This window comes from Aquarana catesbeiana, linkage group LG04, assembly GCF_042186555.1.
Source record: "Aquarana catesbeiana isolate 2022-GZ linkage group LG04, ASM4218655v1, whole genome shotgun sequence".
Classification (NCBI taxonomy): Eukaryota; Metazoa; Chordata; class Amphibia; order Anura; family Ranidae; genus Aquarana; species Aquarana catesbeiana.
The window spans coordinates 126,716,809-126,739,464 of NC_133327.1; the positions used below are offsets into that span (position 1 = coordinate 126,716,809).

General features: G+C 42.8%; 1 protein-coding gene across 1 annotated transcript in view; it reads right to left on the bottom strand.

Moving 5' to 3' along the window:
* Nucleotides 1-6,028: 6,028 nt before the first annotated feature.
* The window catches only part of LOC141139451 (serotransferrin-B-like), a 75,789-nt gene continuing 59,161 nt past the window's right edge, over nt 6,029-22,656 (bottom strand). Inside the window, exons 15-17 of the mRNA XM_073625545.1 lie at nt 17,419-17,603; nt 16,302-16,494; nt 6,029-6,161 (exon numbers count right to left, since the gene is read on the bottom strand). Of these exons, the coding sequence (XP_073481646.1) occupies nt 6,127-6,161; nt 16,302-16,494; nt 17,419-17,603 (413 nt within the window). The 3' untranslated portion in view covers nt 6,029-6,126. The remainder of the gene's footprint in view (nt 6,162-16,301; nt 16,495-17,418; nt 17,604-22,656) is intronic.

Below are 22,656 nucleotides of genomic sequence, written 5' to 3' on the forward strand. Positions count from 1 at the left end.
TCAGCTGTGACCAATCACAGCTGATCATCGCGAGAACCAGGAAGTGCCAGTAAACGGCATTCCTCAGTTCGCACTGACAGGGAGAGCCGATCGGCGGCTCTCCCTGTCAGAGGGGGGGTCTGTGCTGATAATCAGCACATTGATTATCAGCACAGCCCCCTCAGATGTGCCACAACACCTCAGATGTGACCCCTCAACTGTCAGTCAGTTCCCCAATTAAAAGACAGCTCACAGTGCCCATCAAAGTGCCAATCAGTGCCCATATCAGTGCTAATCAGTGCCCACCACAGTGCCCATCTCAGTGCCCAGCAGTAAAACCTGTCAGTACCTCAACATCAGTGCTGCCCATCAGTGCCACCTGTCAGTGCCAATCAGTGCCGCCAGTCAGTGCCCATCAGTGCCGCCAGTCAGTGCCCATCACAGCCGCCAGTCAGTGCCCACCACAGCCACCAGTCAGTGCCCATCAGTGCCACCAGTCAGTGCTCATCAGTGCCGCCAGTCAGTGCCCATCAGTGCTGCATATCAGTGCTGCCTATTGGTGCCCATCAGTGCTGCTTATCATTGCCGCATATTAGTGCCCATTTATTCTACATATCAGTGCATCCTCATCAGTGCCCATTAGTGCCACCTTATCAGTGCCAACTCATCAGTGCCCATCAGTGCCACCTCATCAGTGCCCATCAGTGCTGCCTCATCAGTGCCACCTCATTAGTGCCCGACAGTGAAGGAGAAAACAAAATGTTATAACTGAAACGAAGAAAAACTTTTTTTTTTTCCAAAATTTTGTATTTTTTTAGTTTGTTTAGCAAAAAAAAAAAACTGCAGAGTTGATCAAATACCACCAAAAGAAAGCTCTATTTGTGGGAACAAAATGATAAAAATCTTGTTTGAGTACAGTGTAGCATGACCGCGCAATTGTCATTCAAAGTGTGACAGCGCTGAAAGCTGAAAATTGTCCTGGGCGGGAAGAGGCAAAAGTGTCTGATATTGAAGTGGTTAACAACCTATGAGTCATCAGCTGTCAGCTGACTTCCTGCTCAATGTAAAAAAGAAAAATGCCGGCTAAAAAAAAACATTGTGAAAAAAAACAGCGTGGGGTCCCCCCAGGGTCTGGTATGGATTCGGAGGGGACCCCCATGCCAAAATTTAAAAAAAATGGCGTGGGGGTCCCCACCCACAGGGGCATACCAGGCCCTTCGGTCTGGTATGGATTTTAAGGGGAACCCCCTACGCTGAAAAATCGGCGTGGGGTCCCCCCCAAAATCCATACCAGACCCTTATCCGAGCACGCAGCGCGGCAGGTCAGGAAAGGGGGTGGGGACGAGCAAGCGCTCCCCCTCCTGAACCGTACCAGGCTGCATGTCCTCAACATGGGCGATGGGTACTTTGAGGAAGGGGGGCGCAGCGCGCCCCCCCCAAAGCACCTTGTCCCCATGTTGAGGGCCTCTTCTCGACAACCCTGGGCGTTGGTTGTTGGGGTCTGCGGGCGGGGGGCTTATCGGAATCCAGGAGCCCCCTTTAATAAGGGGGCCCCCAGATCCCGGCCCCTCACCCTATGTGAATGAGTATGGGGTACATGGTACCCCTACCCATTCACCTAGGGTAAAGTGTCAATAAAAAAAAACACACCGCACAGGTTTTTAAAGTAATTTATTAGACAGCTCTGGGGGGCCCTTCTTTCGGCTTCGGGGGTCTTCTTCCGGCTTCAGGGTCTTCTTCCTACTTCGGGGGTCTCTCCGGTTCTTCTCCGCTGTCTCCGGCCTTTTCTCCCGCTGTTCGACCTGTTCTCCGAGCTCTCCGGGTCTTCTGCCAGGCTCCTCCGCTATCTTCTACTCTTTTGCCGCTCTTTTGCTAGCAGAGGAGCCTGGTCTGCTACCTTCTGCCTTCTTCCCTCTTCTCTTCTTCCGATGTTGACACGACGCTCTCTCTGGCTGGAATGCTCTCTGTGCGCTCTGCTATGGCTTATATAGGCGGTGACCCCGCCCCCTTATGCCGTCACAGTCCCTGGGCATGCTGGGACTGTGACGTTTTAGGGGGCGTGGTCAACATCACGTGGTGACCACACCCCCTAAAACGTCACAGTCCCAGCATGCTTAGGGACTGTGACGGCATAAGGGGGCGGGGTCACCGCCTATATAAGTCTGAGCGGAGCGCTCAGAGAGCATTCCAGATGGAGAGAGCGTCGTGTCAACATCGGAAGAAGAGAAGAGGGAAGAAGGCAGAAGGCAGCAGACCGGGCTCCTCTGCTAGCAAAAGAGCTGCAGAAGATAGCGGAGGAGCTCGGCAGAAGACCCAGAGAGCGCGGAGAACAGGTCGAACAGCGGAAGAAAAGGCCGGAGACAGCGGAGAAGAACCGGAGAGACCCCCGAAGCCGGAAGAAGACCCCCCCGAGCTGTCTAATAAATTACTTTAAAAACCTGTGCAGTGTGTTTTTTTTATTGACACTTTTCCCTAGGTGAATGGGTAGGGGTACCATGTACCCCGTACTCATCCACATAGGGTGGGGGGCCGGGATCTGAGGGCCCCCTTATTAAAGGGGCTCCCGGATTCCGATAAGCCCCCCGCCCGCAGACCCTGACAACCAACGGCCAGGGTTGTCGGGAAGAGGCCCTTGTCCTCATCGACATGGGGACAAGGTGCTTTGGGGTGGGGGGGCCTGCAGCGCACCCCCCTTCCCCAAAGTACCCATCCCCCATGTTGAGGGCATGCGGCCTGGTACGGTTGGAGGGGGGGGGGCGCTCGCTCGTCCTCACCCCCTTTCCTGACCGGCCGGGCTGCGTGCTCGGATAGGGGTCTGGTATGGATTTGGGGGGAACCCCCACGCCGTTTTTCTGGCGTAGGGGTTCCCCTTAATATTGATACCAGACCGAAGGGCCTGGCATGCACCCGAAGGGGGAACCCATGCAGTTTTTCTCGCGATGCCTTAATAGGAAGATGTCTTTTTCCTATTGCAGCGAGCGCGAGGTGGACCTCGCCGAGAACCAGCGCGGTCCTATCGCGCTGGAAACATTCTCGCGTGCAGGTACTCCTGTGTGTGCGCTGGTTCACACGCTGGATTAAGGATCTATCCAGCACACCAATTAAGGTCGGAACCAGCGCAGTGCATTCATCTTAGTAAATGACCCCCATAGTGTGCATGAGCCCTTAAAGTGTCTCTAAACCCAAAAGCGAATGTAATATATTGCAGCTTACCAATCATTAGATATATTAGCTGCATTTGTTTTCTGTTTTCTTACTTCTTCCTTTTGTATTCAACTGGTAATCAGGTCAGTAACACACTTCCTGTCTTAGGGTGGATCCACTATCTAGGAGCAACAGAGACACCTATGGACCTCACTACTACAGTGGGTATAGAAAAGAATCACCCCTTTAACCACTTGCCGCCCGCCATATAGCAGAATGACGTCGGCAAAGTGGTTTCAATATCCTGACTGGACGTCATATGACGTCCTCAGGATATTGAGCCGCTGCGCGCGCCCGGGGGCGCGCATCGCGGCGATCGTTGTTGCGGGGTGTCAGTCTGACACCCCGCAACACTGATCTAGGTAAAGAGTCTCTGACGGAGACTCTTTACCACGTGATCAGCCGTGTCCAATCACGGCTGATCACGATGTAAATAGGAAGAGCCGGTGATCGGCTTTTCCTCACTCGCGTCTGACAGACGCGAGTAGAGGAGAGCCGATCGGCTGCTCTCCTGACAGGGGGGGTCTGTGCTGATTGTTTATCAGCACAGCCCCCCCTTGGATCCTACCCAGGACCACCAGGGAAGCCGCCCAGGACCACCAGGGAAACCAGCCACACTGGACCACCAGGTATGCCCCCTAGACCCCCAGGGAAATACTGATCTGTGCAAAGGCAGCTGCCAATCAATGCCCAGGCAGCTGCCAATCAGTGCCCACTCCCATGCCTACCACTGCCAGTGCCACCAGGGATGCCCATCAGTGCCGTGTATCAGTGCCCATCAGTGCCGTGTATCAGTGCCCATCAGTGCCATGTATCAGTGCCCATCAGTGCCGCCTATCAGTGCCCAGCAGTGCCGCCTATCAGTGCCTATCAGTGCCACCCATAAGAACCCATCTGTGCAGCCTTTCAGTGCCCATAGGTGTTGCCTAACAGTGCCCATCAGTGCCCACCAGTGCCACCCATAAGTGCCCATCAGTGCTGCCTATCAGTGCCCATCAGTGCTGCATATCAGTGCCACCCATCAGTGCCGCCTTCCAGTGCCCATCAGTGCCGCATATCAGTGCCCATCGTCAGTGCCCGTCAGTGCCCGCTCATTGGTGCCACCTCATCGCTGCCGCCTTATCAGTGCCCGTCAGTGCCGCCTTATCAGTGCCCATCAGTGAAGGAGAAAACTTACTTATTTACAACATTTTTAAACAAAAACAAAAGCAAAACTTTTATTTTTTTCAGAATTTTCGGTCTTTTTTTATCTGTTTCGCAAAAAATAAAAACCGCAGAGGTGATCAAATACCACCAAAAGAAAGCTCTATTTGTGGGAACAAAATGATAAAAATTTAGTTTGGGTACAGTGTTGGATGACCGCGCAATTGTCATTCAAACTGCGACAGCACTGAAAGCTGAAAATTGGTCTGGGCAGGAAGGTGTCTAAGTGCCCTGTATTGAAGTGGTTAAAATAATCACATTTAGTTGCTTTGCAGCCTAAAATGAAGACAGACACAGTTTTTGTATTATCCAGCTGTATTTACTAGTGCAACTTATAACATTCAAGTGAAAGATATAACACCAACATGTCAGAAAAAAATAAAAAATAAAAAACAGAATCACTGAGTTGGAAAAAGGCTCACACTCCTTATGTTTGTATTTAGTTGGACTGCCTTTTGCTTTAATTACAGCCTTAAGTCTGTTGGGATATGTCTCTACTAGCTTTGCACATCTAGACTGCAATATTTGCCCAGTATTTGCCCTCTTCTTTGCAGGACTGCTCAAGTTCAGTTGCATTTAATGGTGACCGTTTGTGGACTGCAGTCTTCAAGTCATTCCACAGATTTTCAATGGACTTTAAGTCTGGGCTCTGACTAGGCCATGCTAGGACATTCACCTATTCCTCCTTCAACCACTGTGTGGTCATTTTTGCTGTGTGCTTTGTTTCATTGTCATGTTGGAAGGTAAACCTTCTTCCCATTGACAATCTTCTGGCTGACAGCAGCAGATGGTATTTTACGGTATTTTGCTCCTCCATTTTCCTTCTTTCCTGACAAGCCCTCCAGTCCCTGCTGCAGAGAAACACCCCAATACCAGGATATTACCACCTCCATGCTTTACTGTAGAAATTGTGTTATTTGGATGGTGAGCTGAATTGGATATCTGCCAGAAATATTGTTTGGTGTTGAGGCCAAATAATAAAATTTTAGTCTGATCTGATCATAACACCTTTTTCCATGTGGCCTTAAAATCTTCAAGGTGTGTTTAAGGTGGTCAGATGAGACTAAAATTGACCTCAGCATTAAATGATATGTCTGGCGAAAATCCAATACAGCTCACCATCCAAATAACACCATTAAATTCTTAAAGGAAAATCTGCTGCCCTCTGCCAGAAAGTTGTCAATGGGAAGAAGGTTTACTTTCCAACAAGATAATGACCCAAAGCACACAGCAAAAATGACCACACAGTGGTTGAAGGAGAAAAAGGTGAATGTCCTTGTATGGCCTAGTCAGAACCCAAACTTAAAACTCATTGAAAATCTGTGGAATGACTTGAAGACTGAAGTCCACAAACGGTCACCATCAAATTTAACTGAACTTGAGCAGTTCTGCAAAGAAGAGTGGGCAAATATTACAAAGTTAGTAGATGTGCAAAAGTTAGTAGAGACATTTCCCAACAGACTAAAGGCTTTAATTAAAGCAAAAGGTGGTCCAACAAAATACTAACATAAGTGATTCTGGTTTTGATTCTTTACATTTTTTTCTGACATGTTGGTGCTTGGTGTGTTGGTTTTGCTACTTTATTTTTCAATTATTACAACCACATTATTTTTGTAAGAAAGGTACAACTGACTATATGAGATACAGTTAAGCCTTTTATTGAATAAAAAACTGTAGCTCTATGCAGGGTAGATTTGTCCATGGACAGACGGGAATATGTCATTCTTTAGTGCCAGACTCTTAGCAGCTGTGGAAGGAGCAGGCAGAGAGCAGTTCTGCAGACAGAAAAATACAGGTAATAAGAAATCATTCTCTCTATACAAATATGACCACATTGACAAGTTCAAGAGCTTTGATGTTCTCTTCACCTTCCTGAGAGATCAGATCCTCTCTGGCAGAATAATGACATAATCGCCTACGTGATCCGAACGGAAGTCCCCGACACCCTCTTGGGACATGTCACAAGTCCCAGAGAGATGCGGGACCATTCACATGGTGTAGTGCGGCTCACACATGCTCAGTGGGGACCTGGTTTATAAGCTGCAAAGAGTCACTGCTGGCTTCCCACATTTAGCATGGCAGCGCCAGGGACCTGAGGACCCGCAAAGAACCAGCCCAGATAAGGACAGCTAAAAAGAAGAGAAAGAAGCACCACTAAGTGTAGTATTTGGTACCATTTATTATAGCCCCTATATTGGGATAACTCACAGGAGGTAGATATAATACAGCCTCATTGTCAATGTTATCGCTGGGGGTCTGTCTATGTGCTCCTCATGTGCCGTATGGACCGGATGTCGCACGCTGTGGGGAAGCAGGGCTTGTGGATGGAGGAAATCCTCTGAAGCCCTCTAGCTGTTCCAGGATCCTAGATGGACCGCACCATGGAACGCATCGTAGCGCAGATGGTACAATGGGTGCTGACTTCACAGGACCCAGGATGCTTTGCGACGTGTTTCGGAGCATGCGCCGTGCTGTGTATGAGCATGAACACTCCTTATATAAAGGATACAACAAGGTGTGTGTGTATATATATATATATATATATATACCGGTATATATATATATATATATATATATATATATATATATATATATATATATATATATATATATAAAATGTATAGAAAAAACCCTTAAAGAAATATATGTAAAAGTTCATATATATTGGATCATATACGGCATCCTAATATTATCTGATAATTGTATATGGTCAAGTGTACAATAATACATATCTATATGTTTGAGAAACTCAAACACTACATATTTGGTTCTTTTTAGTACCATATGGATATTATTTTGGTGACATAAAACACCCTTTGAGGAAAAATATATTGATAATTGGGCACCAATTAGTGTTATATTTAAATATTTTAATTAATAAGAATATTTAAAACCAAATACTCAACTAAAACCTGAATATAAGATATATATATAATTAGATGTAAAATGAACTATAATGTATATAAAATTGATTTATCAATAAATAATCAATTATTAAATCAATACATTTTTATGCATAAATAGCTACTAGATCATTATGAGATATATTTTTATCATTAGTAATTTACTTACTCATATCGAGGTCCCGACCACCCCTAAATACAATTTTATGTGTATATGTATAAAAAGAGGAAAGAATAATTCCTGTAAGTTGGAGAAGAAAAAAATGAGAAGGTGAAAAACTGAAAGGTTGGTCTCAGGGCATGTATATTATACTATAGCTTAATATATATATATATATATATATATATATATATATATATATATATATATATATATATATATATATATATATACATACATACATATGGTCATATAATAGTATTTACATCCAGTTCTTCATTTAACCCTCCAGGCGAGAGGGTATCAAAAGTATCCAGAAGATCTCCCTTAGGCAGAGTTTGCGAAAACGTTCTGCTTCGGGGAGATCCCTGGATATGGCCTCCACTATCCACACCTGTAACCCTTGGTTAGATCTATCATGAAAATTTAAAAAGTGTCATGGAACGCTATGTTCATCGTTCCCTTTTTCTATGTATTGGCAATGATCTCCAAACCTCTGGCGTAATGGTCTGATGGTGCGATCTATATAATATAGGCCACATGGACAAGTTAGACAATATACTACAAAATTTGTAGAGCAACAGAAAAAATCTTTGATGTTATAGGTTTTTCCTTTAATGACATATTGTTGTTTGCCATGCTCTACAAATTTACATGTTTTACATAATGGTTTTCGGCATTGATACACAATAGATTCCATTTTACAATGTTTACTATGGAATTGAGTAACAAACCTAACAGATATATAATTTTTTCGATTGGTTCTTCCTGTCGGTTTGTTATGTAGGTATTGATCATAAGCAGATTCTACCAAGTCATCCGGATATCCTTTGTCTTTAAATGTTTTCTTTAGAAACAGGCTCTGTTCCTTATAATCATTGTGGTTTGTGCAGTTTTGTCTAAGACGACAAAATTGCCCTTTGGGTATATTGTTTTTCCATATTGGGTGATGACAACTACTGTAATGTAGAAATGAATTTCTAGCTGTAGGCTTTGTGTGATTTCTGGCATGAATAGTCTGGTCCATATGATATAATTCAAGATCTAAAAATGGTAAACTGTTAGAATCCATTACGGAGGTAAAAGAGAGGCCTAATGCATTATTGTTACAAAAAGAGACAAATTCTTCTACTAAGGGTAGCGGGCCATCCCAAATAATAATAATATCGTCTATGAAATGACCATTATAGACGATATTTGCTCCAAAGGGGTTATTGTGCCAAATATGGTTCTCTTCCCAATAGGCCATGGTAAGATTGGCGTAGGATGGAGCAAACTTTTCTCCCATGGCTGTGCCGTGAACCTCCATATAACGTTTTTAATCAAATAAAAAATAGTTATGTTTGAGACAAATTATGGTAGCTTCAATAATAAAAGCTGATTGTTTGGAGTGTAACAGGAGATCTAAAGATAAAAAGTATTGTATGGCTCTTAATCCTATTTCATGGGGGATGGACATATACAAGGAGTAAACATCTAATGAAACCCAGTGGTATCTGGGCTGCCAGATGTGATGCTGAAGTTGGTCTAATAAGTCAGTACCATCTCTGATATATGAATGTTGGTTTTGTGCTAGTGATTGTAAAAAAGTATCAATGTATTGAGAGACCACTGGTGATGCTGTCCATAGATGCCATTATTGGCCTACCTGGGGGAGGAAACTGTTTTTTAAGGATTTTTGGTAAATGATAAAACTATGGTTTTTAGGAAATTTATTGATCAGAAAGGAGACCTCTGCTTCTCCTAACCCCGTACTAGCCCCTTCTGAATGGGCTAGTACGATCAGAGTCTCAGCTTCTAGTTTGAATGCCGATAAGGGGTTCTTACTTAGTGTTGTGTATGTTTTATCAGACAATAATCTGTAAGCCTCAGTTAAATAATCTGTTTTATTCTGTATTACAATACCTCCCCTTTGTCTGCTGATTTGATAAAAATATATGGGTCGTCCATCAGGTTTTTGAGAGCTTGAGTTTCTTTGGGGGTGGGGTTACAGGGTATATATATATAGTTGACTTTGTCAAGATTGTAAGCACAGTTTAGAAAAATCTGCATAGACCAATCTATAGAAGGCTTCTATAAAGGGACCTCTGCTTTGTGTTGGATAGAAAACTGAGGTTTAAAGGTGGTATTAGAGATAGCCGGCGAGGGGTCTATGTGTTGGCTAAGTATGGACAGATCTATATCTCCTGAATTACTATAAGGGTTATCATCTGTACCAGTATATAGTTCTTCTGATATTTTATGTACCCTGTAACCTCACCACCAAAGAAACTCAAGCTCTCAAAATCCTGATGGACGACCAGAAAATTATATGTCTGTTAGGTTTGTTAATCAATTCCATAGTAAACATCGTAAAATGGAATCTATTGTGCACAAACATTGGGATATACTTATGTCAGATCCTCATCTGCAAAACAGTATACAAAGCATACCTAAAATAACATATAGGAGAGCCCCCAACCTTAAACAAAAAATAGCACCTAGTAAATTAGAAACACAAAAAAATTATATTACACACTGTTTAATTCCCCTAACAGGCATGTATGCCGAAAACCATTATGTAAAACATGTAAATTTGTAGAGCATGGCAAACAACAATATGCCATAAAAGGAAAAACCTATAACATCAAAGATTTTTTCTGTTGCTCTACAGATTTTGTAGTATATTGTCTAACTTGCCCATGTGGCCTATATTATATAGGTCGCACCATCAGACCATTACGCCAGATGTTTTGGAGATCATTGCCGATACATAGAAAGAGAGAAAGATGAACATAGTGTTCCACAACACTTTTTACATTTTCATGATAAATCTACCCAAGGGTTACAGGTGTGGATAGTGGAGGCCATGTCCAGGGATCTCCCCCGAAGCAGAACGTTTTTGCAACCTCTGACAATGGGAGACCTTCTGGATATTTACTTTTGAGGGTTAAATGAAGAACTGGATGTAAATACTATTATATGACCATATGTATATATATATATATATATATATATATATATATATATATATATATATATATACTAAGCTATAGTACAATATACATGCCCTGTGACCAACCTTTCAATTTTCACCTTACAGGAATTATTCTTTCCTCTTTTTATATATATACACATAAAATTGTATTTGGGGGTGGTTGGGACCTCGATACGAGTAAGTAAATTACTAATGATAAAAATATATCTCATAATGATCTAGTAGCTATTTATACATAAAAATATATTGATTTAATAATTGAATATTTATTGATAAATCAATTTTACATAAATTATAGTTCATTTTACATCTAATTATATATATATCTTATATTCAGGTTTTAGTTGAGTATTTGGTTTTATATATTCTTATTAATTAAAATATTTAAATATAACACTAATTGGTGCCCAATTATCAATATATTTTTCCTCAAAGGGTGTTTTATATCACCAAAATAATATCCATTTGGTACTAAAAAGAGCCAAATATGTAGTGTTTGAGTTGCTCCAACATATAGATATGTATTATTGTACACTTGACCCTATACAATTATCAGATAATATTTGGATGACGTATAATATGATCCATTGTGTATTAACTTTTACATATATTTGGTTAAGGGTTTTTTCTATACATTTTTATATATATATATATATATATATATATATATATATATATATATATATTTCTATCCTTTGATTATTTATCATGTATTATATATATATATATATATACCTTGTTATATCCTTTATATTTTTATAAATATTTTTTTATTCGTCAATCATTTATTATATACCGTATTTATCGGTGTATAACACGCACAGGCGTATAACACGCACATTTATTTTAAGAGGGAAGTTTCAGGAAAAAAAATTACATTTTAAATAAGGAACTTTGAAGCAAAATAAGGGTCAGTGCCCATCTGCAGCCTCACCATTGCCATCAATGCAGCTTGATCAATGCCCATCTGCAACCTCACAAGTGCCATCAATGCAGCCTCATCAGTCCACATCATTGCAGCTTCACCATTGCCATCAATGCAGCAGCCTCACCATTGCCATCAGTGCAGCTTGATCGATGCCCATCTGCAGCCCAGAGGGGACAGGGAGGGGGGCAGGATGAGCGCCCTCAGATTACATACAGTGAGAATCTCCTATGATAGACAGAACAGTGGTCCAAAGGCGGCCCAAGAGACGGGACTTCTTATTACAGATGCCGCCAAGTAAACAGGAGATTCTCGCTGTATGTAATCTGACGGTGCTCGTCCTGCCCCCCCCCCCCCCCTCCCCTCCGAGGCAGCTAAAATTAAAGTATTGGCGTATAACACGCACACGCTATTTGCACCCGATTTTCATGGTGAAAAAGTGAGTGTTATACGCCAATAAATACAGTATATATGTTTTAACTTTAAATTTAATTCCCACACACATTATATTATTTTATTTATTAATACTCTGTTTCCTGATGTGCTGCAATTAATCTGAGTTGAATGACATAACCTGCTTATATGTGGCCGCTATTTCCGGCTCCACAACTATAAATATCAGGCTCTCCGTCCTATTTCTAGCTTGAAAAAGGAGTGCGCATGCTCATACACAGCGCGGCCCATGCTCCGAAACGCGTTGCAAAGCCTCCTGGGACCTGTGACGTCAGCACCCCTCTTACCGTCTGCGCTCCATGGTGCAGTCCATCTAGGATCCCGGAACAGCTAGAGGGCTTCAGAGGATTTCCTCCATCCATAAGCCCCGCTTCCCCACAGCGTGAGACATTCGGTCCATTCGGCACACGAGGAGCACACAGACGGACCCCCCAGTGATAACAATGACAAAAAGCCTTTACTATATCTACCTCCTGTGAGTATGTGAGTATCCCAAAATAGGGGCTATAATAAATTGTACCAAATACTACACTTAGTAACGCTTCTTTCTCTTCTTTTTCTCTGTCCTCATCTGGGCTGGTTCTTCGCAGGTCCTCAGGTCCCCGGCGCTGCCATGCTAAATGTGGGAAGCCAGCTGTGACTCTTTGCAGCTTATAAACCAGGTCCCCACTGAGCATGTGTGAGCCGCACTACACCCTGTGAATGGTCCCGCAGCTCTCTGGGACTTGTGACATGTCCCAAGAGGGCGCTTCTTTCTCTTCTTTTTATCTGTTTACTACTGAGTGGGCTGCGCTCTGGATCAGTAGCTGACACAAGTGTATGGACTTCCTCCATGAGACTTTTAAAAAAAAAACTTTTAAACAAAAATCTATTCTTTGATCTACGCTTGTGTTTTTTGCCGTTGCGCCTACTACCCAGTTTAATTGTCAGATGAGGACAGCGCTGGACCCCAGAACAGGTAAGTGTCCTTTTAATAAAAGTCAGCAGCTACAGTATTTGGGGGGACTGAAGAATCTCTTTAAACTAGGTAAACACTAAGTTTTTTGTTCCCTTTAACCAGCAGGCTGAACGGAAACAAAACCTCACAGATTCCTTCATCCACACAAGTGAGGTGGGTGCAGGAATCTCCCCTACTGCGCTGTTGTATTTTGACAGTGGGGACTCCTCCCCTGTTAGAATAAACTGGTCAGGGGATAATCTAATGATTATCTTCTGTCGAACAGATAGGGCTACAGGCAAATTAAAAGTCATCTGGTTCCTGTTGAGCTGGACGAATTTTGATCTGTGTGTACCTGGCTTTAGAATCGGCTGTCAGGGACCTATCCACTGCACCTGAGTCATCACAATGGCTTGGGATCACACTACTCACTGATTTTTTCCCCCCCGGGAGAGGAGTTTTTGTTTACATGGAATTCTACTTATTGATAGCAAAGCAGATTCCCTAGAAAAATAACAAAAATTGAGTTGCTTGCATTGATGACTTTTTCCATAAAATTAACTTGGGAAACAGAACTGGTTACTGTTGATAACAATTTTGTACTAATTTTCTTGTTTTTGTTTTTGTTATGTAGTACCAATAGCTCTCAAAGAGGAAAACTCTGCATAGTCTCCTCACGTAATAGATTTCACCACCAGATGGTGCTGTAGGAAAATATATGCAGGTTGTGATCCTGGAATAATCTTCAATTATAACTATTTTATCCTGAGCTAGCAATAATTTCCAAGTACAACTTAAACAATTACAGCTAAAGTTTAGTGATTTCTTTTTCATTTTAATTTAGCACTGAGGACAGTGCAGGGGCCTATCCACAATGGCCTGGAATCAGATGAATACTCACTGATTTATTTTTTCCGGGCGAGGAGATAGAGTGTTTTTTTTTTACAATTCTGCTTAATTAATAATAATAATAATAATAATAATAATAATAATAATAGATATTATTGATAACAAGGCTGATGCTTTAAAACTAGAAAAAAGCACAAAAATCGAGTTGTTGCATTGATGCCTATGGGAACCAATCAAAATTCTTGTGCAATTTTGCCATAAAATGAACCGGAAAACAAAACTGGTTACTCGATGACAGCTCAATTTTGTACTAATTTTCTTGTTTCCAGTTTTATTTTATCAGCACCAACAGCTCTCAGAGGAAAACGCTGCATAGTCTCTTCACGTAATAGATTTACCACCAGATGGTGCTGTAGGAAAATATATGCAGGTTGCGATCCTAAAATAAACTTCAAACATAACTACAAATAAAAAAAAAAAGTGTGCAGCGCTTCCTGTAAAAAGTCTTATTAAACAGTCTTATTAAAGTGAATAAAGTCCCATCATATGTATTCGTGACTTGACAAAATCTTCAATAAATAATTCCAGTGATAAACTTGATAAGTCTATACGTTTACCAGAAAATGGAAAAATTACAGCCAGATATAAACAACAACCAATGGGGTTGATTTACTAAAGGTAAATCCACTTTGTACTACAAGTGCACTTCAAGTGTACTTGAAGGAGCACTGAAAGTGCAATTGGAAGTGCAGTCGCTGTAGATCTGAGGGGAAGCTCTGCTGATTTTATTATCCAATCATCTGCAAGCTAAAATGCTGTTTTTTATTTTCCTTGCATGTCCCCCTCAGATCTACAGCGATTGCACTTTCAAGTGCACTTTCAAGTGCACTTGCAGTGCACTTGTAGTGCAAAGTGGATTTGCCTTTAGTAAATAACCCCCAATGTGTCTAGAAATGATTTGTCACACATGTGCACCTCCACCAATCTATGCACTCACCAGATAGACAGTGATGTTATGCCTTGGGTTGTTATTCTGACGCAGCGAAATATCCCATCCTGGTGTATTAGTAGAATGGAGGTCCACGGTAGGATTGGGCACTAAATAAAAAAAGTTCACCCATGGGAGCCCAAAATGCTCATATAGTGTAGTAGTTTATTTAAAAATATAATAACAGTTGCAGGGTGATATAAAACAGGCCAAAAAACACATAATCTGCCACCGCTCCTACCACGGGGATGCGGTGGTGACAATGTCAGCACGTAGGCCCCTCCCAGCGCATTTTGTGCTCCTGCACGTTATCAAGGGATTCGGCTATCCAGTTTAACGTGCAGGACCACAAACTGTGTTGGGAGGGGCCTACGTACTGATGCTGTCACCACCACATCCTCGTGGTAGGAGCGGTGGGCCGGTGGCAGATTATGTGAGTTTTTTGGTCTATATTGTATCACGCTGCAGCTGTTTTTATGTCTGTTTTTAAATAAACTACTACACTATATGAGCATTTTGGGCTCCCATGGGTGAACTTTTTTTACTTAGTGCCTAATCCTACCGTGGACCACTATTCTACTAATACACTAGGATGGGATGTCTCGCTGCATCAGAGTAACAACCCAAGGCGTAATATCACTGTCTATATGGTGAGTGCATAGATTGGTGGAGGTGAACGTGCATGACGAATCATTTCTAGGGACATTAGGTGTTGTTTATATCTAGCTGTCAATTTTCCATTTTCTGGTAAGGGTATAGACTTATCAAGTTTATCACTGGAATTATTCATTGAAGATTTGGTCAAGTCACGGATACATATGATGAGACTTTATTCACTTTAATAAGACTGTTTTATGTTGATTCACTTTTACAGAAAGCGCTGCACACTTTTTGATTAATTGTGAATATTTTTAGGTTGTATGTTCACCTTTATGTGCTAACTTCTAAATAACTACACAGCGTTCACTTTTTTCCTTTTTGATTTTCAATTATAACTGTTTTATCCCGAGCTAGCAACAACTTCCAAGTACAACTAAAACACGTAAAGCTCAAGTTTAGTGATGTATTTTTTCTTTTAAATTAGCACTGAGGATAGTATTTACATGAATAAAGAGTGTCCCATGGCTACTCTCTTCCTTGAAATCTTCGGGTCTTAGCTTCTCCTCTGCAGCTGTGATCTTCTGGTGCTGTGGTGGTTAATAAAAGCAGCTACACCTGTGACAGTTATTCATCAAAAGAGCCAACCATGCCTGAACCCCCCCCCATTCCCTTCCACTTTCCCCATTCAAAGAAACCCTACTATCGGTTCCCACAAGGAAAAGCACTCTGCCTATAGAGGGTGGGCAGATAGAGCGTTTTTGATTGTAGGAATAGATAGTACAGCTTCTACAAATGGAGAAGGGGGCAGAAAGGCTGGACATAGTTGTCCCTTATGGTGTAGCTTCTCATATTAATCCCCACTGCACCAGAAGCTCACAGCTACAGAGGAACCTGGGGGCAAGGAAATGAAGATTTCAAGGAATACAGTAGCCACCAGCATGCAAGTACCATTCCTGGTGCTGATTTAAAAAAAAAAATCAATAAACTTTAGCTCTTAGAGAAACACACTTTATGGGCTGGGCTTCCAGTATTTTTCACAAGAAAATATGAACAAGCCTAATGGGGATTATATAACTTCTTTTATGGAATATAAAATAACGAGAAGGCAAGGCAGTAGCACTACCTGATGTAGGGGAACATTTATTTAGTGTGGACACAGCCGAGTGGTATGACTTCCCCAAGAAATCCTCTATTGTTGTTTTCTGGTCAACCTCAAGTAAGCATTGAGTGGAGTCTTTAAAGAGAAGGTCCTTTCCTTCCTTGGAGCCAAACATCTGAAAGTTCTGTCTCTGGCTTCCATTCCGCCCAAACTGAGCCTGAAAATGTGCACATAAATGTTTAGTGATGCACGTGTTTTAGACAAAATAGAAGCCACTACATTCTGGAATAATTTAACCAGAAAAAAAATATTTATGAATTTAGCAGTGGCATTGTAGATCTATTAGTAATACATTTGTCCTGTATTAGGCAGCTGGAAGAGCTGGAAGAGCTGGAAGAGCTGTTTTGAGAAAAACATGGAGGTCATTAAATGGTATTACTACCAGAAATTTGAATTTTGGAAAAATGCTACAAACTTAGTAACCCATTTACTACTCAAAAACTTTGTTTTTTATATGAGTTTATCACTGTATGTAAATTATATTATGAATTTATATTGTATGTGGTTTCATTTTTTATACACTGTAAAATTTCACTATGTATACATATTTATAGAGGGAGGCGCAGCAGTATTTATCTGTATTGTTTACATTTGGGATTGTGGGTACACAATTTTAATTGTCTGCAGCCACTCTCCCCCTTTTTTCTGGGAAACATTTTAGGTAATTAAGTAGGTAGCATGGGAAAATATACACCCACTTAATTTGATAACCATGGGGTTTTATTTTTTTTTATGGAAAAAAGGTCAGGCCTTTGGGTTTGCTTTTATCTACCTTTCATTATATTACCTTAAAAAAAAACAAGCATTTTAAACAACCCCTGCCCCACAACACACCTTTAATAATAAAGATCACATCATCATACGTAGTCATTAGCCAAATTACTGGCTGCCCGTGTGGGCTTTCTGAAGTCCCATTTATAAACAGCAATCCACAAATACACATCCATCCCCCTGCTATTTTTTTTTTTTTTTTTTTTTACAATACAGCAGTACAGAGGTGATTAAGTGGTTAATGAGCAATATGAATATAGTGGTATTTTGTTAATATAATAATGTTTTGCACATACTGCTTGTCATTTACCTGCTGTTTTTTAACAATTCTTAGAACACTGCTCCGTTTATCTGGTCGGGAAACAACAGCATGTGCTGGTACCTCTGCCAGGTGGCAATTCTTGTAGTCTTCAACTGAGGCGCGAGAACCATTAAGGCACAGCAGCTCAAAATCATTAGCCTTAAGCTTTTTTGCCCAATCTGCAGGATTCCTGCCTGAAAAAAGGAGATTTACAATGTAAGAAGGGGAGGGGGTGGGGTAAGGTACATGGACAGACCTAAAAAAAAGGCCAGGAACACAATTTCACAACTGGCCACAACTCATAGAATCACATTTCATACTTACATTACAGAAGAAACTCAATACGGGAGAGGGATAGGTATCTCCACTGTATAGTGACTAGGGCCAGTAATCATGTGTAGGAAGTAGGTGGAGCTTCACATCAAAGAGAAGTCTTGGAAAGATGAAGCCTGCTGGCCAGGAGGTGCAGCCTGCTGATTTACTGATAAGGATGGTATTATATTTGATGGGTAAATATTCTGAGTGTATTGTGAGGTACATAGTGTAGTGAGGCGAGTGCTTGGTTGGTGAATACACATCTGTTTAGGTGTTTTGCAGGTATGGAATTTAAAAAAGTCCTGTGTGTGTCATCTTTCTTGCAGTTATTAGCAATACATACCTTACGTAGGGGTGAGCAGTGATACAGTAAGTATTACAGTAAAGTAAAAAGCACCTAAAACAGGCCTTTTCAACCTATTTTCTTTGGAGGAACTCTTGAATTCATTTTTCTGGTCATTGGGAACACCTGCTAAATATATTAAATAGTAGAGGGAAGAATGTCCCTTACATTGGTGATCATTGGGAAAAAATACCTTCCCTACAGTGGTAATCAGAATGTCACCCTAATGCTGGGTACACACGGGAAGTTTTTTGTATTCAACCCAGCAGGCTAAATGAAAAAACCCTACAGATCGCCATAGTAACATATCTGATGGTAGTGTGATGATCTCCCTGCTGAGCTATTGTGTTTTGACAGGGAGACTGCCCCCCCACTAAAACACAGTGATCAGTGCTAGCAGCCATTGGATGCTGGTTTTCCAGCATGCTCGTTTGACAGATGCCACTCATGAGACCGGCTTCTGACGAATAAGGGACCTGTACACATGGGTCCGAAAGTCAGCAGGTTCCTCCTGAACCGAACACTTTTGCCCGATTTTCGCCCCGTGTGTACCCAGTTTTACAGTCAACTAAAAAAGATAATTGGTGTCATGCTGCTGTCTCTGCCAAGTGGCAATGGACTATGCAGGCACCAAGTAAAAGGTCAGCTACAGCTCCAGGAACCCGTATCAACCTCTGAAGGAAACCTGATGGAGAATGGTTGACTTAAAATACACAATGGACCAAAATATATAGGTGTGAATAGAGCCTTAGTTGGAAAAATATTAACTGTATTTGCTCACTATCTACTACTAATTTGCACAGGAGTTAATATAACATCTGAACACTGTGCTGTATGTCATATACTCCATGCTGCTAGTTATCACAGTACTGTCATATTAATATAATTAATTTATTTGTACACTTGGACTTACACATTTTAACCCATTCAGTGAATAGGCACAACTTTATTACTAAATGTACACAAAGAAAAAAAAAAGGTAAGAAGAGCTTCACAGTTAGCTCCTTCTTTACATTTCCAGGAATACGGATCCATCTGTTGGGTTTTGGCACACTATATTCTCTCATAGATTTTACAGGTGATCTTATCTTGTAAAGCCTTTTTGCCACAGATGGGGCATTTCTGGGAAGTTCTTCAACAATACCCATATAGAATGCCTACCACACAAATGTTACATGGGTCTCTCATTAAGTGGCACCCATGATCCATACTCCTAAGTGACAGCATCAACAAAATGGATCTTGTGACTCTTTATGATTGAGTTAACATCCTAAAGGTAGACACACAAAAAGCAGCTTAACCACTTGCCGACCGCCTCACGTCTATATACGTGAGCAGAATGGCACGGGCAGGCAAAATCACGTACCTGATACGTGATGCCTTCCCGATCGGACCCCCCCGGTGCCATAGGCGGTCGGCTCTTGTTCGCGGGCGATGAGAGGTCAGGGGGAGGCCATCCATTGATGGCCACCCCCTCCCGATCGCTCCCAGCGAATCAAATGCTTCCTCTCCCTCTGTAATGTAAACAGAGGGAGAGGAAGTTATGTCATCTCTCCTCGAGCCGGTCTTTTCGATCCGGCGCCGAGGAGAGAAGACATCCAAGTAAGTTGCACCAACACTACACTTCCAGTAGAACACGCAGGCACACTTTTCACCCCCCTTCACCCCTTGATCACCCCCCGATCACCCCCCTGTACCCCCTGTCACTCTGACACCAATAGCAGTTTTTTTTTTTGCATTGGTGTCAGTTTGTGACAGTTATAAGTGTTAGGGCAGTTAGGTTAGCCCCCTTTAGGTCTAGGGTACCCCCCTTTAGGTCCAGGGTACCCCCCTAACCCCCCCTAATAAAGGTTAACTCCGTGATCACCCCCCGTCACCAGTGTCGCTAAGCGATCGTTTTTCTGATCACTGTATTAGTGACACAGGTGACACTAGTTAGGGAGGTAAGTATATAGGTTCGCTGTCAGTGTTTTAGAGCGACAGGGACCCCCATATACTACCTGCTAAAGGTTTTAACCCCCTGATTGCCCCCTAGTTAACCCTTTCACCAGCGATCACCGTATAACTGTTACGGGTGACGCTGGTTAGTTAGTTTATTTATTTATAGTTTATTATAGTTTATTATAGTTTTAGGGCACCCGCCGTTTATTACCTTATAAAGGTTTAACCCCCTAATTGCCCGGCGGTGATATAAGTTACGTTTTTAGGGTCAGTTAAGGTCTGCGTCGCCCCAGGCAGTGTCAGGTTAGCGCCAGTACCGCTAACACCCACGCACGCAGCATACACCTCCCTTAGTGCTATAGTATCTGAGCGAATCGATATCTGATCCGATCAGATCTATACTACCCAGCAGTTTAGGGTTCCCTGAAATGCAGTGTTAGCGGGATCAGCCCAGATACCTGCTAGCACCTGCGTTTTGCTCCTCGGCCCAGCCCAGCCCAGCTCACCCAAGTGCAGTATCGATCGATAACTGTCACTTACAAAACACTAAGCACACATAACTGCAGCGTTCGCAGAGTCAGGCCTGATCCCTGCGATCGCTAACAGTTTTTTGGTAGCGTTTTGAATCAGTCGCTAACAGTCAGGAGCTTTTTTGCTTGTGAGTCTCACTAGTGTACCCCTAAATTTAGAGCCCAAAATGGCAAATCGAAGGTACACTAGTGAAGAGGCCTACACGTTTCTGAGCATGACAGATAGTGAAGAGGAAGTCACTCACCTGTCAGATTCAGGCTCAGAATACGATCCTGTAGAGGACAGCGGCTCCATGACAGATAGCTCTGACGATGGAGTTGTGGTCCCTGCTAAGGTTAGGCGTACCAGACCCCGAACTTCTTCTGTCCTTGAAGTGCAAGAACCGCAGGGCTCTCGTATGGAGCAGAGAAGTACTAGTGCCGCTATTCCTTCTGGTGAACTGGCAAGCACCAGCGGCCTAGTACACCCTGGTCGTACATCCAGCACTGCAGTATCACTTGGTGACGTGGCGAGTCCCATAAGTGCAGTTCAAGCTGGTGAGGTGGCAAGCACAAGTAGTGTCCCGCTGCCACCAAGAAGACGAACACAGGCCCGTCGTGCCCATAGTGCCCTTCCTGCTGCATTCGCCAATCCGAATTGGGTACCCACCACTTCTGCAGCACCCGTACTTCCCCCCTTTCACTGGCCAACCCGGAATTCAGGTGGAAACAATTGACTTTATGCCACTGGATTTTTATTCGCTGTTTTTCACCGAAGATCTCTATAGATCTATTGTGGACCAAAGCAATTTATACGCTGGTCAACACATCGCCACTAATCCCCAGTCCTCCCTTGCCAGAGATTGGAAACCAATTACGGTTTCCGAATTTAAGATCTTTCTGGGCCTTTCCCTCCTCATGGGCTTGAATAAAGAGAGTGAGTTGCGGTCATATTGGTCCACTGACCCAATTTACCATTCGCCCTTGTTCTCTGCTTCCATGGCCAGGGCACGATACGAGCAGATTTTGCGGTTCATGCACTTCAACGACAATGAACTCTGTCGTCCTCGTGGAGACCCTGGATACGATCGGCTCTACAAAATTCGGCCCCTCGTAAACCACTTCAACCAACGTTTTGCAGACTTGTTTACTCCCCATCAAGTTGTCTGCGTTGATGAGTCCCTGGTTAAGTTTTCTGGCCACTTGTCATTCAAACAGTACCTTCCCAGCAAGCGTGCCAGATACGGGGTCAAGATGTATAAGCTCTGTGACAGGGCCACAGGCTATACATGTAGTTTTACGGTTTACGAGGGCAAAGATAGTCAGGTAGAGCCGACAAACTGCCCTGACTACATAGGAAGCGCTGGCAAGATAGTGTGGGACTTGGTGTCACCCTTATTTGGAAAGGGGTACCACTTGTACGTGGACAATTATTACATGAGCGTGCCACTTTAAGCCACCTTTTTGATCATCAGATTGGAGCATGTGGCACCGTGCGACCTAATCGCCGGGGCTTTCCCCAGCGGCTTGTAGATTCCCGTCTTAGGCTGGGGGAGAGAGCCTGCTTGCAGTGTAATAACTTGCTCGCTATGAAGTGGAGGGATAAGAATGTTTTCGTTCTTACCTCCCTTCATGCAGACACGACGGTCCAAATTCCTACGGCGACTGGTGTTGTGGAGAAACCCCTCTGTGTCCACGAATATAACCTTAATATGGGAGGGGTGGACCTCAAAGACCAGTTGTTGGCACCATACCTAATTGCCCGTAAGGCCAGACGCTGGTACAAAAAAGTGTCTGTTTATTTATTTCAATTGGCTTTGCTGAATGCTCATGTGCTATACAGAGCTTCAGGACAGACTGGATCCTTCCTTAAATTCCAGGAAGAGATCGTCAGAGCCCTTCTGTTTCCAGACGGTGCTCCACCTCACCTTCCCCAACCAAATGCAGTAAGCCGGCTGCATGAGAGGCATTTTCTTTATGCCCTCCCGAGTACCCCTACCCAACGAACCCCCCAAAAAAGATGTCGTGTCTGCAGCAAGCGCGGATTTAGGCGTGACACCCAGTATTATTGTCCCCTCTGTCCTGGCAATCCTGGTCTTTGCATTGGTGAATGTTTTGAACGCTACCATACATTAGTGG